We start from the raw sequence: 17,480 nt of genomic DNA, 5'->3' as shown, positions 1-17,480 counted from the left end.
AAGTGGCTTCAACAGGGACAGGAAGCCAGCAGCTTGTTAGAAGTCCCCTACCTATTGTCTGTATACTGTACCAAAGAGTTCTTATTCCTAGACCTTACCTGTCTGTATGCCAGGTATTCCTCCCACATGTAAGTGGCCCAGGAGAAGCCCAAGATGCCGATAAATATCTTCCCCTCCCAGGTCCCCAGGTCGGGAATGGCCAGCGAGATCATGTTAGCAGAGTAGAGGTGAAACAGCGCCACCTGCTAGTGGAAGATGTGGGAGTCAGCGCCACCTGCAACAGCTGCTAGTTGAAGAGATGGTGGGTTAGCCCCACCTTCACCAGTTGCTAGTGAAAAAGGTTGGTCAGATGAGTGGCGCTGCCCAATAAACTCGCCCCTCGGGGCAAAATTTAAAAATTTAAAAAATTTCAGTATCACCTGCAAAAGCTGCTTGTGGATGAGGTGGTGGATCAGCACCACCTGCAAGTGGAAGAGGAGGTAGCTTGCTGAGGTAGAGGTGGATCAGCACTGCTTGCACCCCCTACTAGTGGATAAGGCAGGTAAATCAACACCACCAGCACAGCTGTTACTAGACGAGGTGGATTAGGACCACCTGGGAAGCTGCGAGTGGTGTAAGATTGACCAGGACCACCTATACCAGCTGCGAGCGGTGTAAGATTGACCAAGACCACCTATACCAGCTGCGAGTGGTGTAAGATTGACCAGGACCACCTATACCAGCTGCGAGTGGTGTAAGATTGACCAGGACCACCTATACCAGCTGCGAGCGGTGTAAGATTGACCAGGACCACCTATACCAGCTGCGAGCGGTGTAAGATTGACCAGGACCACCTATACCAGCTGCGAGTGGTGTAAGATTGACCAGGACCACCTATACCAGCTGCGAGTGGTGTAAGATTGACCAGGACCACCTATACCAGCTGCGAGCGGTGTAAGATTGACCAGGACCACCTATACCAGCTGCGAGTGGTGTAAGATTGACCAGCACCACCTATACCAGCTGCGAGTGGTGTAAGATTGACCAGGACCACCTATACCAGCTGCGAGTGGTGTAAGAAGGTCCACCTGAGGGGCTGCCTGTCGTGTTTATCTCCACAGGCAACGCGGTTCACTGGACTCACAAAGTGTCGTACAGTTTTCTTCATCTCCAACACCTCCAATACAATAGTAACTCAAGCTACAGTCATGTGCGTTTTCATATTCTTAATTTTATTGAATAATTTATTTTCAGTTTTCGCAAGTAAGGCCACGGGGACATTAGAGGAAAGTATAAGTATCGCTGATTCAAGCAACATTCAAATTCTGCTACTTTTCTTGTTTAGCTTATAGACTTGACCTTAACACTGTGCGTGGTAGTGGTTTTGCAAGAATGTTGCACTCAAGCCCCAATGTATGTACTTTCTCAACCTAATGTATCTTCTTGTATATAAATAAATACATAAAAATAAAACAGTGGCAGATGTGATTATTGTATCTCTGGCATCTTGCGGGATGAACTTGCTTTTTACTGCAGTGATTTACACATTATTTATTTAGTTATTTAGTTATTTATATTTTTTTATTTAGTTATTTATATTTTTTATTTAGTTATTTATATTTTTTTATTTAGTTATTTATATTTTTTATTTCGGTATTTATTATCTGAATTTTCCTGAATTTTCTTGAGCTGCACTAACACTCTAGTGGCCACGACGAGGACACGAAGCCGGCGGCTTGTCAAAAGTCCCCAAATTTGTCCTGATGATTTTTTCTAGCTGGATTTTAAAATGCAACAGTTTTGGCACTTACGGCTTCGAAGGGTCGGCGATTCCATGGGTTAATTTGGGTAAATTCATGGGTAAATTTGCTTTACTTAATAACCCTGTGGGTGAAAAGGCATCTTTTGTTCTCAGTTCAACATTTTGGCTTGTTGAGCTTGAAGCTCCTTGTTTGTGTTACATCTGACCTGTTGAAGACGTTGTCTCGATCAACATCCTCCATATTATTTTGTATTTTAAATGTTTCTATGAGATCCGCCCTGTCATGCCTGGGTTGCAGATGTTGTTAGCCCTGTGGCCCTCAACCGTTCCTGGTATGAGAGTTGACTAAATTCTGGAATGATTTTTGTTGCCCGATATTGTACTTTCTCCAATGTAACTATAGTCTGTTTAAAGATGAGATCTCCATGCTTGTATACAATACGTCACCCCCCCCCCCCCCCAGGAACACCTGTCAGGAGTTTATATGGTTTCTAAACAAATGCCAGAAGACTAGTAAATAAATTTGACTCATTATGCGCGTATGCTGAGCTTGAAAATCCCGACATCATTGGCATCAGTAAAACATGGGGCCGAAAGGACATGATAGAAGGTAAATTCCATCTCCCAGGATACCGCCCACCTCTCAAAAAGGACCCACCAACAAGAGCAGGCGGGGTAATGCTATACGTGAAAGAGGATCTGGATGCCACCAATAACGAGGAACTGAACACAACGGGACCCTCAGAGTCTGTATGGTGTAGCATACTAACACTAAGATGGAAGCAAAATGACAGTAGGGGTATGCTACAGGACTGACACAGCAGCAGCAGAGGATGTTGTGGATCTGCATAATGTGATCACTGCGGCATCAGAAACTCAAACCCTAATAATGGGAGATGTTAATCATGAGACCATAAATTGGGTAAATCTAACATCACAAGCAGGAGAACAATTTCTAGACCCGGTACACGACTCCTTTCTCATACAACATGTGGTAGAGCCCACACGTAGTAACAGCATACTAGATCTTCTGCTAACGTCAGAAGAGGGTATGACTGATCAAATTCAGTTAGAGAAAAAGCTAGACCCGTCATGTGATCACCATATTTTGTGATGGACAACTAATACAGAAACCCACGTAAAGGTTTATGACTAAACCTTATAAGAATTTCTAGATTACCATCGAGGTATCAAGGAATGAGAGAGAAACTGCAAAAGATCTGCTGGAGGGAGCTAATATGTGAACATGACATGGAAGCATCATGGCAAAACTTTAAGGTCAACACTGAACTCGTTTAAATAAGTGCCAAAAAGGAGGAAAAAACGAATGGGAACTAGATGGACGACTCAGGCAGTAAAACAATCATTGATAATTAAGAGGAACCTCTGGAGAACGTATAAATCCACGATGGACATTACTGATTATGAGATATATAAAAGGGCACTAAACTCAGTCACCCAGGAAATCAGATCAGCTAAAAGAAACTACGAAAGAAAACTTACCCAAAACATAAAGATAGATGCAAAGTCATTCTTTGTTTATATAAGAAGTTAAACCAAAACTAAGGTCTCGGTAGTCCCTTTAAAAGATGAGACTAACCCAAGGGTAATGGACGACAAAGAAGCAGCAAACAATCTAAATATATATTTTACATCAGTGTTCACACTAGAAAGTTTAGATGACATCCCGTCACCCACACAAATGTTTCAAAGAGTAAGAGAATGAATTTAGAATATAACCATAACAAGTGACATAATAAGGAAGAACACTGACAAAGGCTTGAAAGCCCCAGGTGTGGATGGACTACAATCCAAAGTCATACATGAACTGGCTGAAGAACTATGCCTACCGCTGAAATTACTTTTCACAAAGTCTCTGGACCAAGGAATAGTCCCCCTAGACTGGAAATATGCAAATGTTACCTCTATTAAAAAAAGTCAGAAAGAGCTCAACGGAGAACTACCGTCCAATTAGCGTGACATCTCACATCTGCAAGCTCATAGAGAGAATCCTAAGGGAAGGAATCATTCACCATCTTTCGGTGAACAATCTTAAAAAATCGACAAAACATGGGCTTGTTAAAAATAGATCCTGCCTTACAAACCTGCTCACATTTTTGGAAACGGTCACCAGCTACTCAGACAAAAGACTTCCAGTGGATGAAGTATACACGGATTTTGCTAAAGCCTTTGATAAGGTACCATATAAAAGACTGGCAAAGAAATTACAGGCACATTGAATAAATGAAAGAATACTAACTAGAATGGATAAAACTCATAGTTAAAACAAAGAAACCAAAGAGTGGTGCTAAATGGGAATGAATCTGATTGGAAAAATGTGGTACGTGGGGTACCACAGGGCTCCAATTTGGGGCCAACGCTTTTCGACATATACTGTACATCAATGACATAAATGAGAATATTACAAACCACATCATAAAATTTGCAAATGACATGGTAAAGTGGGAAATGATAGTTATGTCGAATCCTTACAAAGAGATCTGCAGGAACTCTACAAATGATCAGATGACTGGCAAATGCTTTTCAATATTGACAAATGCAAGACCCTGCATGTGGGGCACAACAACCCACGCCACAACTATCAAATTAATAACATTACATTACAGCACACTGATGACGAAAAAGACCTTTGAGTCAAAATCCACCACTCAATCAAAGTTGCACAGCAGGTAGGAAGAGCAGTCATGCAAGCGAACCAAACACTTGGAATAATCAAGCATACCTTTGACTTCAAGGAAAAGAAGGTAGTGATTGAATTGTATAAATCTCTGGTGCGCCCACATTTGTATTACTGTATCCAAGCAAGGAGAACTCATCTTCAGAAGGATATAACTGCTCTGGAGAAAGTGCAACACCGGGCAACAAAAATCATTACAGAACTAATTCAACTCACGTATCAGGAACGGTTGAGGACCACAGGGCTAACAGCACTACAAGCCAAGCATGCCAGGGCGGATCTTATTGAAACTTTTAAAATACTGAACAAGTTAGAGGATGTTGATCCGGAAAATGTCTTCAACATGTCAGATGTAACAAACTAGGGGCAACGGGTTCAAGCTCAACAAGCCATAATGTTGGACTGAGAACAGGAGATGTTTTTTCACCCACAGGGTTATTAACCCATGGAACCGCCTACCCGCCGAAGCCGTAAATGTCAAAACTCTGTTAACTTTTAAAGTACACCTGGAAAAGATCATCAAGGTAAATGATGATCATCAAGGCAAAGGATGATCCTCTTAACATACCTTCGACGACCCGCCGGCTTCCTGTCCTCGTCGACGCTACTAATATTAGTGGCTCTCAGGTAAATAGGTAAATAATAATCCAAGTGAGGGCGTACCAGAGATTTATTCAGGATCAGTCGGGTTCGTTCTCGACTCACATTCGAGAATTCCGGGTTCGAATCCCGGGCGGGACAGAAATGGTTGGACGCATTTCCTGTCACCTAATGCCTCTGTTCACCTAGCAGTAAGTAGGTACTCAGGAGTTTTTTTTTGAGATATATATACAAGAGTTGTTACATTCTTGTACAGCCACTAGTACGCGTAGCGTTTCGGGCAAGTCCTTAATCCTATGGTCCCTGGAATACGATCCCCTGCCGCGAAGAATCGTTTTTTCATCCAAGTACACATTTTACTGTTGCGTTAAACAGAGGCTACAGTTAAGGAATTGCGCCCAGTAAATCCTCCCCGGCCAGGATACGAACCCATGACATAGCGCTCGCGGAACGCCAGGCGAGTTAGTCAGCGTGTTGTGGGGTTGCATCCTGGGCGGGGTCAGTAATTCGACTTGGGGGGGAAAGGGGTGGTTCGATATACAAACCGTTCTAATAAAGCGTTGCATTTTGACGCATACTTTATCTAAGGCCAAAAATTGGGGTGTTAGAAAATGGTAGCAGCTCGTGAAATTGATATACTGTCCCGTTTTCTGTTTTGGGTCCTGTAGTAGGTTAGGAGAGGGCACTTTAGTACGACAGTTTCCTGACGTTGGGAAACATTAGGAGAACGAGCTGTGATATAAGCCTAAAGTGTATGAACACACTCTGGCTGCCTGTCCCCGGACACAAAAGAATTAAGTATACATTTGAATAGCAGAGTCTAAGCCAAACTGTAGTAACATCTAGGAGTCAGCTGATTTTATTGGATGATCTATAGCTGTGTGACTTTCTTGCACGATAGTGATGATAAATGAAATTATTAGTGTAAATTTCAGATCTCCAAGGTTTTGTTGAAGTTCTTGGTGTATTATTGCTTTCAGACTAATTATAGCCAAACCAAGGTTATAAACACCTCCTCAGAAGGCAGATTCTTTGGCTAAGTCCTCAGCTCTATCATGTATTTGGAAGCCAACATGAGATGGAATCCATTTGGAATGGACTCTTGTTACCATCATTAATAATTTTGTTGTAATTATGTTTAGCTTCGCACATCAGAAAGTTACAGCTGTGTAATATGCTCGTGTGGTGAGCGCAAATAAGGTTGATACAGAATGACTTACAATTAATATATCAAGTGATACAGATCACTTACAGTTAATGTATCAAGTTTGGAGACGTACATATTCCAGTGCAAGAAGTAAGGCAGATAGTTGGGTCTGTGGGGTAGAAGCCGTGTTGTTTATACAGACTCCCCCACTCAATATTTACCTGATGGTTACTAACATTAGTGACCTCGACAGGGACATCCAGACGGCAGCTTGTTAAAGATCCCCACATTTGCCCTGATGATCTTTTCCAATTGGAATTTAAATTGGAATTTTTTGAGGGGCATTTACGGCTTCGGCGGGTAGGCGGTTCCATGAGTTTATAACCCTGTGGGTGAAAAAACATCTCCTGTTCTCAGTTTTACATTGTGGCTTGTTGAGCTTGAAATTACAAGCCATCACCCACTGTCAGGACAACTGCACTTCTATCTGCACCCGTGGGGTGGTGTTATTATTTATTTATTTATTTATTTAAAATTAGGTACATATTGGGTTGTGAGATTAAATAACATTGGTGTTTGAGCATTATATCTTGCAAGGCCACTAATACGCATAGCGTTTTAACAAATACAAGTAAAAGTACATTATGTGTACTTTTGTATACTATTATATATATACATTGTAGCAGAATTTGAGTTCAAATAATAACTACAGTATAAATTGATAGCACTGATAATACTGAAGTTGCAAGTCTTAAGTACTAAAATTGGGTGAGTGAATAGCATATATTAGCATATATGAAACAAATACCTATTTGATATTCCAAGAGTACGACTTAATCAAACTAGAAATGCTCTACAAATCAAGGGACCCAGAATGTGGAATGACCTCCAAAATCATGTCAAAGGCTGTACCTCTCACAACCAGTTTAAGATGAAAACTAAGCACTACCTAATTAACTCCATGTGACCTACCCCTAAATGTCAACCCATGTCTTACTATTTTTAAACAATGCTGTTTGTTGACCAACTTGTATATTGGCTATTTTCTACCATGTTCCCCCTTTTTTATCTTTTATTTTTTCCCAATGCAAATTTATATTTTAAGCTTAATTACTATTAAGTTTTAGTCTAAGTGTTTTTTCCCCACCTCATCTTGCCCGAAACGCTATGCGTACTAGCGGCTTTAGGTATTGTATGTACTACCTCTTATACTATAATTACTTATTACTTATACTATCTGTACTATGTACTAACCACCACCACCTCTATCTATAAATCCAACATTATGTTTGTAAATCAACTATGTATGTACTTTCCTGAATAAAATTTACTTTACTTCACTTTACTTATATACATACTCGCATGATACAGTATGAGTTTGGAGCACAAGGTAGGAAACTATGAGAATGAAATTAGGTGGTTTTGGTTTTAATTTTGAATAAAGCAAAAGATTGGACATTTTTTAAACGCATTAGTGAGTGAGTTCCATAGACTGGGTCCTTTTATTTGCATAGAATGTTTGCAAAGATTTAGTCTGACACTAGTTCCAATATGGGACACCACGAGCGTAGCTCTCATACTTAAGGAATTATTAGAAACATTAGACATTTATTTCTGTTGTGGTGCTCATGGGTTCTGTTATTTCAAGGAAGAGATTCAGACCAGGATTAGCATTTATAAACAAGGTTTCCTACATATAAATAGCACAAAAGAATGTATGGAATGAGTATATGTTCATCATGCTGAGAGATTTAAACAGAGGGGCTTTGTGTTTTGTAAAGACAGTTTGTTATTGTTCTGATAGCAAAATTTTGCTGAGTGATGACGGCCTTGTGATTTTCGAAGCCTCACATCAATAGTAATAAATTAACATTAAATACAAAAACTCAAACCTTTTAACTTGTCCAATGCTGAATATATTACATACAAACTATTGGTCAGTCGTTTCATGATAGCTAAATCCACATTATGCTTCTTGAAGTACTTTCAAAACCGTTTCAAAGACAAGAACCTGTGGAACAAAAGGTATCTATAAAGCACAGGTTTTAAAACCATTTAATCAACTTATTTCAAAATATAAAGTCTTATATATTGCGATGTCATGGCTAATAAGTACTATATACAATACGATGAAGATTGTCCATTCAAACCCTTCAGGCTTTTAAAAACAAATAATTATATAAAAAACTTTACCCTGTCTAAACAAACGAATGTTTGAAACAACATACCAAAATATTGCTAAAATAATGGAATTGATTTCTGTAATGCGTTTTCAGCCAATGCTAAATATTCTCCGTCAACCAAAGTAATAAATGTACCAAAATCAATTACTAGTGGAGCTGTCAATGCAAGTTGTACCACTGTCACCAGTGTTACACGGCTTGACCCCAGCAAGTTGTACCACTGTCACCAGTGTTACACGGCTTGACCCCAGCAAGTTGTACCACTGTCACCAGTGTTACACGGCTTGACCCCAGCAAGTTGTACCACTGTCACCAGTGTTACACGGCTTGACCCCAGCAAGTTGTACCACTGTCACCAGTGTTACACGGCTTGACCCCAGCAAGTTGTACCACTGTCACCAGTGTTACACGGCTTGACCCCAGCAAGTTGTACCACTGTCACCAGTGTTACACGGCTTGACCCCAGCAAGTTGCACCACTGTCACCAGTGTTACACGGCTACTGGTGGCACTGGAAATATCAAGCTAGGTACCACTGGTGACACTGGAAAGGTCAAGCAAGGTACCACTGGTGACACTGGAAAGGTCAAGCAAGATACCACTGGTGACACTGGAAAGGTCAAGCTAGGTGCCAATGAAGGCACTGGAAAGGTCAAGCTAGGTACCAATAAAGGCACTGGAAAAGTCAAGCTAGGTACCACTGAAGGCACTGGAAAGATCAAGCTAGGTACCACTGGTGATACTGGAAAGGTCAAGCTAGGTACCAATAAAGGCACTGGAAAGATCAAGCTAGGCACCAATGAAGGCACTGGAAAGGTCAAACTAGGTACCAATGGAGGCACTGGAAAGATCAAGCTAGGTACCACTGGTGATACTGAAAAGGTCAAGCTAGGTGCCAATGAAAGCACTGGAAAGATCAAGTTAGGTACCACCGGTGGCACTGGAAAGATCAAGCTAGGGACCACTGGTGACACTGGAAAGGTCAAGTTAGGTACCACTGGTGGCACTGGAAAGATCAAGCTAGGTACCACTGGTGACACTGGAAAGATCAAGCTAGGTACCACTGAAGGCACTGGAAAGGTCAAGCTAGGTACCAATAAAGGCACTGGAAAAGTCAAGCTAGGTACCAATGAAGGCACTGGAACGGTCAAGCTAGGTACCATTGGAAAGGTCAAGCTAGGTACCACTGGTGGCACTGGAAAGGTCAAGCTAGGTACCACTGGTGGCACTGGAAAGGTCAAGCTAGGTACCACTGGTGGCACTGGAAAGGTGAAGCTAGGTACCACTGAAGGCACTGGAAAGGTGAAGCTAGGTGGCACTGGAAAGGTGAAGCTGGGTACAACTGTAGGCACTGGAAAGGTCAAGCTAGGTACCACAGAAGGCACTGGAAAGGTCAAGCTAGGTACCACTGGTGGCACTGCAGCAACTATTGCTAGCGGGTCAAGCAAGGTACCACTGACAGCACTAGAGCAACTGTTGCTGTGGTCAAGCCGGGTACCACTAATGCCATTGGTGCAACTGTTGTTGGGGGTCAAGCCGGGTACCACTAATGCCATTGGTGCAACTGTTGCTGTGGTCAAGCCGGGTACCACTAATGCCATTGGTGCAACTGTTGCTGTGGTCAAGCCGGGTACCACTAATGCCATTGGTGCAACTGTTGCTGTGGTCAAGCCGGGTACCACTAATGCCATTGGTGCAACTGTTGTTGGGGGTCAAGCGTATACCACTGATGGCACTGCAGCATCTATTCCTGGGGTCCAGCCAGGTAGTATTGTGGCGAGGGAGCAACTGTTGGTGGGGTCAAGCAGGGTACCACTGGTGGTACTGGAGGAAAGGTTGCTGGGGGGCAAGCTGTGTACCACTGGAGGAACTTGCCAAGGTCAAGTCGGGTACCAATGGAACAACAGTTGCTGGGGGTCAATCCGGGTTCCAATCGAGCAATGGTTACCTGAGGTCAAGCCGGGTATCACTGGAGCAACTGTTACGTGGGGTCAACCCTGATATCACTGGATCAACAGTTTCCTGGGTTCAAGTCGGGTACCACTGGAGCAACTGTTGCCTGGGGTCAAGCAGGGTACCACTGGAGCAAGTGTTGCCTGGGGTCAAGCTGGTTACCACTGGGGCAAGTGTTGCCTGGGGTCAAGCTGGGTATCACTGGAACAACTGTTACCTGGGGTCAACCCTGGTACCACTGGAGCAACTGTTGCCTTGGGGTCAAGCCGGGGACCACTGGAGCAAGTGTTGCCTGGGTCCAGCAGGGTGTGAGGTCCAGCCGGGTGTAGGGTCCAGCAGGGTGTAGGGTCCAGCAGGGTGTGGGGTCCAGCAGGGTGTGGGGTCCAGCAGGGTGTGAGGTCCAGCCGGGTGTAGGGTCCAGCAAGGTGTAGGGTCCAGCCAGGTGTGGGGTCCAGCCGGGTGTGGGGTCCAACCGGGTGTGAGGTCCAGCAGGGTGTAGGGTCCAGCCGGGTGTGGGGTCCAGCCGGGTGTGGGGTCCAGCCGGGTGTGGGGTCCAGCAGGGTGTGAGGTCCAGCAGGGTGTAGGGTCCAGCCGGGTGTGGGGTCCAGCCGGGTGTGGGGTCCAGCCGGGTGTGAGGTCCAGCAGGGTGTAGGGTCCAGCCGGGTGTGGGGTCCAGCCGGGTGTGGGGTCCAGCCGGGTGTGGGGTCCAGCCGGGTGTGGGGTCCAGCCGGGTGTGGGGTCCAGCCGGGTGTGGGGTCCAGCCGGGTGTGGGGTCCAGCCGGGTGTGGGGTCCAGCCGGGTGTGGGGTCCAGCCGGGTGTGGGGTCCAGCAGGGTGTGGGGTCCAGCCGGGTGTGGGGTCCAGCCAGGTGTGAGGTCCAGCCGGGTGTGGGGTCCAGCCGGGTGTGGCGTCCAGCCGGGTGTGGGGTCCAGCAGGGTGTGGGGTCCAGCCGGGTGTGGGGTCCAGCCGGGTGTGGGGTCCAGCAGGGTGTGGGGTCCAGCCAGGTGTGAGGTCCAGCCGGGTGTGGGGTCCAGCCGGGTGTGGGGTCCAGCAGGGTGTAGGGTCCAGCCGGGTGTGGGGTCCACCCGGGTGTGGGGTCCAGCCGGGTGTGGGGTCCAGCAGGGTGTGGGGTCCAGCCGGGTGTGGGGTCCAGCCGGGTGTGGCGTCCAGCCGGGTGTGGGGTCCAGCCGGGTGCGGGGTCCAGCAGGGTGTGGGGTCCAGCCAGGTGTGAGGTCCAGCAGGGTGTAGGGTCCAGCAGGGTGTGGGGTCCAGCCGGGTGTGGGGTCCAGCCGGGTGTGGGGTCCAGCAGGGTGTAGGGTCCAGCAGGGTGTGGGGTCCAGCCGGGTGTGGGGTCCAGCCGGGTGTGGGGTCCAGCCGGGTGTGGGGTCCAGCAGGGTGTGGGGTCCAGCCGGGTGTGGGGTCCAGCAGGGTGTGGGGTCCAGCCGGGTGTGGGGTCCAGCCGGGTGTGGCGTCCAGCCGGGTGTGGGGTCCAGCCGGGTGCGGGGTCCAGCAGGGTGTGGGGTCCAGCCAGGTGTGAGGTCCAGCAGGGTGTAGGGTCCAGCAGGGTGTGGGGTCCAGCCGGGTGTGGGGTCCAGCCGGGTGTGGGGTCCAGCAGGGTGTAGAGTCCAGCAGGGTGAGGGGTCCAGCCAGGTGAGGTCCAGCAGGGTGTAGGGTCCAGCAGGGTGTGGGGTCCAGCCGGGTGTGAGGTCCAGCCGGGTTTGGGGTCCAGCAGGGTGTAGGGTCCAGCAGGGTGTAGGGTCCAGCAGGGTGTGGGGTCCAGCCGGGTGTGGGGTCCAGCCGGGTGTGAGGTCCAGCAGGGTGTGGGGTCCAGCCAGGTGTGAGGTCCAGCAGGGTGTAGGGTCCAGCAGGGTGTGGGGTCCAACCGGGTGTGGGGTCCAGCCGGGTGTGGGGTCCAGCAGGGTGTAGGGTCCAGCCGGGTGTGGGGTCCAGCCGGGTGTGAGGTCCAGCAGGGTGTAGGGTCCAGCAGGGTGTGGGGTCCAGCCGGGTGTGAGGTCCAGCAGGGTGTAGGGTCCAGCAGGGTGTGGGGTCCAGCCAGGTGTGAGGTCCAGCAGGGTGTAGGGTCCAGCAGGGTGTGGGGTCCAGCCGGGTGTGGGGTCCAGCCGGGTGTGGGGTCCAGCAGGGTGTAGGGTCCAGCCGGGTGTGGGGTCCAGCCGGGTGTGAGGTCCAGCAGGGTGTAGGGTCCAGCAGGGTGTGGGGTCCAGCCGGGTGTGGGGTCCAGACGGGTGTGGGGTCCAGCAGGGTGTAGGGTCCAGCCGGGTGTGGGGTCCAGCCGGGTGTGAGGTCCAGCAGGGTGTAGGGTCCAGCAGGGTGTGGGGTCCAGCCGGGTGTGGGGTCCAGCCGGGTGTGGGGTCCAGCAGGGTGTAGGGTCCAGCAGGGTGTGGGGTCCAGCCGGGTGTGAGGTCCAGCAGTGTGGGGTCCAGCCGGGTGTGGGGTCCAGCCGGGTGTGAGGTCCAGCAGGGTGTAGGGTCCAGCAGGGTGTGGGGTCCAGCCGGGTGTGGGGTCCAGCCGGGTGTGGGGTCCAGCAGGGTGTAGGGTCCAGCAGGGTGTGGGGTCCAGCCGGGTGTGAGGTCCAGCCGGGTGTGGGGTCCAGCCGGGTGTGGGGTCCAGCAGGGTGTAGGGTCCAGCAGGGTGTGGGGTCCAGCCGGGTGTGAGGTCCAGCCGGGTGTGGGGTCCAGCCGGGTGTGGGGTCCAGCAGGGTGTAGGGTCCAGCCGGGTGTGGGGTCCAGCAGGGTGTAGGGTCCAGCCGGGTGTGGGGTCCAGCCGGGTGTGGGGTCCAGCCGGGTGTGGGGTCCAGCCGGGTGTGGGGTCCAGCAGGGTGTAGGGTCCAGCAGGGTGTGGGGTCCAGCCGGGTGTGAGGTCCAGCAGGGTGTAGGGTCCAGCCGGGTGTGGGGTCCAGCCGGGTGTGGGGTCCAGCAGTGTGGGGTCCAGCCGGGTGTGGGGTCCAGCAGGGTGTGGGGTCAGTGGGGTCAAGAACACAACCAACCCGTCCTGGAAGGTCACAACAGCTCCCCGGAGCCAGACTCATATAATATAAAGTTATTACAAGTTATATTTCTAGCGCCTCGCTCAGTTTCTTCTATAATACATACACGTATACATACATACATGTAATACATACATACATACAATGCTAAATACATATTACATCGCTCAGGAATATTGTCTCACCTCATTCAAGAACTTTTGGCGCTGGCTTATGCTTGGGCTGGTGCTGGACGCCATTGTCACTTGTAATAATACGAGGACTCAATAGAACTTAATGTGAAGGTACAAGTGAGAGAATGGCAGCAGCGGCGGCCGTCGTCCTCGGAGGTTGACCAGCGACTGGCGCCACCTGACGCCCGGGCCCTCATGGCGCCCCCCTTTTTTTGGGGGGGGGGGAGTAAAGAGAAAGGAGAGGCATAGGTGAAGGGAAGTATAGAAGTGGGAAATACAGTGAGAGGTATGAAAGCAGGCGGGCTGTCCGCCTTGCTGACACCATGTGTGGGTGTTGGCAGCTAAGCTAAGCTGGCTCCCTCTTGTCAGGGAGCTGTGAGTGTGTGAGAGGTTCTTAAGGCTCTTTATTTTATTATCATTATTTATCGAGTTGCTCGTACATACATATTATTATTTATCGAGTTGCTCATACATACACATATATACATACATATATTCACACATATACATATATATATACCCATATACATACACATATATGCCTACATATATGCATACACATATATACATATACACATACACACACGTACATACGTATATATACCCATATACATATGCATATACATAACTATACACATACACATACACATATACATACTCAATTTTTCAATTATGGGGGAAGGATATCTGGTTAGTATATCATCTGGGAATTATGTACTGTGGGACTGGGTTATCATCTAGTGAATCGAGGCTCTTGGGCCACCAGCTGTGGGAGCGGGGCGTCTCATCTTGGAGTAATCTTTCTAACATTGGGTCCTCTAACATTTCGATGGTGTTCCACACCCTGATGGCTTGGTGCTGCAGTCTGATGCTTAGTGGCTGTATGTTCAGGAGTTCGTGGAGCTCCTGGATTGTCTGATCATATGGTGGACGGTGTTTTGCTGCTCTCCTTAGCGCCTTATTTTGTACTGCTTGCAGTTTCTGCATGTTAGTTTTCTTTATGGTGTGTAGTGGTACTGGGGGATATTCTAGATGCGGCCGAACTAGAGCCTTATATAGGTGGATCTGAATGTTAGTACTGAGGCTTCGGAATCTCCTCAATTTCCTTAAGGCTGCTTTGGCTTTGTTTAGTCGGTCCCTTACATGAATTTGTATCCCTGTTCTATTTATCATAAGTCCCAGTATTCTACCGACCTCCGCATATTGGATCGGATGGTTGTCAAGGATGATTGTTTGAGAAGCAATTTTCCATTGCTTCTCAAAGTTGTTTATGAGTTCAATTGCTGCCTTGGTCTTGTCGGCTAGTAGCGGCTTTGATGGTCCCGGTTGGCATATTATTTGGGAGACATAGTCAGCGTATGTGATGTATTCTCCATGTTGGGGTTGGGGTAGGTCGGCTGTATATATGTTGAATAGAGTGGGGGAGAGGCAGCTTCCTTGTGGTACTCCACTTTTCAGTTCTATTACGTCACCCAGGTAGCTGCCGATATTAAGCCTAGCAGTTCTGTTGTCTATAAAGCTGCAGAGAGTAGCAGTAAATCTCTCAGGAAGTCCTAGTTCAGATATCTTATGTTTTAGGCCTGTGTGCCACACTTTGTCGAAGGCTTTCGAAACGTCTCTAAACACTATATTACATTGATATTTTTTTCGACACAGCGTTGGCTATATGCTCGTAGATCAGGGCTATAGCTGTATGGGCCCCTCTGCGGTTTCTAAACCCATTCTGCCTGGTGTTATACTTCCCTTCCTCCTCCATGTACTTCACAAGTCTCTGATTGATAATTTTTTCGAATATTTTACCTGGTACTTCGAGGAGGGAAATTGGCCTATAGTTTTCAGTTTGGGTTGGGGATTTACCTGGTTAGGGGATTAATCTTATTGTGGCATTCTTGAAGTATGTGGGGAATAGACCAGATGCAAGAGCTGCATTTATTATACATGTGTATTGATGGAGTGCAATCACTGGTAGGTTAGATAATACCATCTTATTTATCTTGCTGTTGCCCGCCCCAAGTCTCCTCAAACCGCACAAGCTTCTATCGTCATATTCAAATTATCTAAACTTTTCCACATCAAACACGTTTAAAAAGTGGTTCCAATTTCTCACCTTTGTCATATATTTTAAATAATCGAATTGATAGGCTTTTCCTAGTAGTTAGAAAGTGATCCAACGCTGCACTGAACCAAAGAGTAGCCTATGTATATATATTTTAAAATAACAGTAATGTTTTAATATATTTTCCTAAACGGATTAAGTGAAATATTAAGAAATATATAATTAACATCATGTAACTAATTTCACTCATGGTGAATAAGTCAATTCGTGTTTTAATGTCACTGAGAATATTAAATGCTTTAAATTAAAGTTTCAGCTTCTTGAAGGCAGTATATGCAGCCCTTCCTTCTCTTTCGTTAGTACTTTTAGTAACGATGAAGATCATAGTACATATATGACCTGATGTACAATTACAAAGCAGAAATCGTTACTATTGTATTTGGACAAACCGGAAAAGATTTTGTATGTATATGTTGCAAAGACATATATATATTTTGTACATATATGTTGCCAAGTTCTTTCTACCGGAAGTCCTTTGTCTGAATAACTGGTTACCGTTTCCAAAAATGTGAGCAGGCATGAGGCATGTGGATGCTGAAGTTGAGTCTCTTGTCTATGTATAGGTCAAGGAACTTTCCATTATTTATAATGCTCATGTTAACATTGTCTATCTGAAGGTGAATTTAGTTTCATTATTTACTTTATATAAAATATTGTAGGTCTTTTCTATTTTTAGTGTGACTTTTGTTGGCTGACATCTATAAGTAGACTTTATTAATTCATTATTTAGTATGTACGGGTTAGGGTCACAATATATGAAGGTAGTATCGTCAGCAAATAGGCTTAGGGAACCATCAGTGTGCATGGTTTGAGAGACAGAATGCTCTGTGGACAGAGTATCAGTGTGGCTTAAGGCGTTGAGCTTTGCTTCAAGACAAAGCTTGGGCTGATCTTTAATTTTCTTCTTGGGTGGAAAGGGAGAGATTAAAATTGGAAAGGGTGTAAGCTCCCACTGTGCAGGAAAGTGCCAATGTAGTCTCTCCTGGTACATGATTTTGCTTATCCCACAGACAACGAGTAATGGGAAATCGGGCGGAAAGTATTCTCTTGATTAGGCTTGGGAATTGGAATAATTATAGTTAGTCCAAGAGATAAGAAGTTCCCCAATTCCCCTCAGGGGAAACACAGCGACTGCAGATAGAGTTTAAGATAGGGATACATTTGCCTAGGAGATGGATGTAAAAGCTATAGATAGGCAAAGATGAAAAACAATCTCTTTATAAAAACCTAGCAAAGGAAGAGGACAAGAATGCTGATGAAATCACTGAGACAATGATACAAACACTAATAAACAAGGAGGAGGATCTATGTATATACAATGTTGGGAGGTTAGGTAGACCTGAAGCAAACCTTATACGCATAACCATTGACAATTTTGAACAGAGAAGGAGGATACGTACATTAATTGACAGTGACTTTATCATCCTTAATTACGCTCAACTCTTTAAGACATAATTATAACTTGCTCGTGTCTGAAGCTAGATACAAATACAACAAAACTATTAATGATGGTAACAGAGTCCATTTCATGGGGATTCTATCTTATGTTGACCTCCGGATGTATGATAGAGCTGATGAGTTAGCCAAAGAATCTGCCTTTAAAGGAGAAATTGAGTATAACCTTCGATTGTCAATAAGAAGTCTGAGAGCAATAGTACACCAAGAATTTCAACAAAACCTTGTCGATCTGAGGCAAAGTGTAATCGACAGACAGCAGTAATTCCATCTATCATCATACTATCATGCAAGAGGAGCCACATATCTATGGATCATCCAATAAAATCAGTAGACTTCTAGATGTTACTACTGCTCGGCTTAGACTCGGTTACAAGTATCTCTGGGAATTATCATTATCTGCTGATGTAGA

The 17,480-nt window shown here is 46.3% G+C and overlaps 3 protein-coding genes across 9 annotated transcripts in view; 2 read left to right on the top strand and 1 right to left on the bottom strand.

The window, feature by feature from the left end:
* The window catches only part of LOC123768999 (CAAX prenyl protease 1 homolog), a 49,782-nt gene extending 36,118 nt beyond the window's left edge, over nucleotides 1-13,664 (bottom strand). Inside the window, exons 1-3 of one of the 7 annotated variants that reach the window (XM_069317024.1) lie at nucleotides 13,510-13,664; nucleotides 8,079-8,197; nucleotides 99-245 (exon numbers count right to left, since the gene is read on the bottom strand). In XM_069317024.1, the coding sequence (XP_069173125.1) occupies nucleotides 99-212 (114 nt within the window). In that variant the 5' untranslated portion in view covers nucleotides 213-245; nucleotides 8,079-8,197; nucleotides 13,510-13,664. The other 6 variants (XM_069317025.1, XM_045759950.2, XM_045759941.2 and 3 more) reach the window with 6 other exon arrangements.
* LOC138358747 (uncharacterized) lies at nucleotides 4,447-4,803 on the top strand. Its single transcript, XM_069316916.1, has one exon. The coding sequence runs from the start codon at nucleotides 4,447-4,449 to the stop codon at nucleotides 4,801-4,803; it is 357 nt and encodes a 118-aa protein (XP_069173017.1).
* On the top strand, nucleotides 4,971-17,333 carry LOC138358746 (putative per-hexamer repeat protein 5). Its single transcript, XM_069316915.1, has 3 exons — nucleotides 4,971-5,066; nucleotides 8,858-10,133; nucleotides 17,092-17,333. The coding sequence occupies exons 1-3, from the start codon at nucleotides 4,971-4,973 to the stop codon at nucleotides 17,331-17,333; spliced, it is 1,614 nt and encodes a 537-aa protein (XP_069173016.1).
* The last annotated feature ends 147 nt before the right edge of the window (nucleotides 17,334-17,480 follow it).

Source organism: Procambarus clarkii, chromosome 86, assembly GCF_040958095.1.
Source record: "Procambarus clarkii isolate CNS0578487 chromosome 86, FALCON_Pclarkii_2.0, whole genome shotgun sequence".
Lineage (NCBI taxonomy): Eukaryota > Metazoa > Arthropoda > Malacostraca > Decapoda > Cambaridae > Procambarus > Procambarus clarkii.
This window is presented reverse-complemented; position numbering and strand designations above follow the sequence as displayed.

Bases quoted from the DNA above. Each gene is read 5' to 3' on its own strand.
- LOC138358747 (XM_069316916.1), top strand. From the start codon at position 4,447: ATGCAAGCGAACCAAACACTTGGAATAATCAAGCATACCTTTGACTTC.
- LOC138358746 (XM_069316915.1), top strand. From the start codon at position 4,971: ATGATCATCAAGGCAAAGGATGATCCTCTTAACATACCTTCGACGACC. The intron at 5,067-8,857 runs GTAAATAGGTAA...CACTGTCACCAG, and splicing joins CTAATATTAGTGGCTCTCAG to TGTTACACGGCTACTGGTGG. The intron at 10,134-17,091 runs GTAGTATTGTGG...TCGTGTCTGAAG, and splicing joins TATTCCTGGGGTCCAGCCAG to CTAGATACAAATACAACAAA.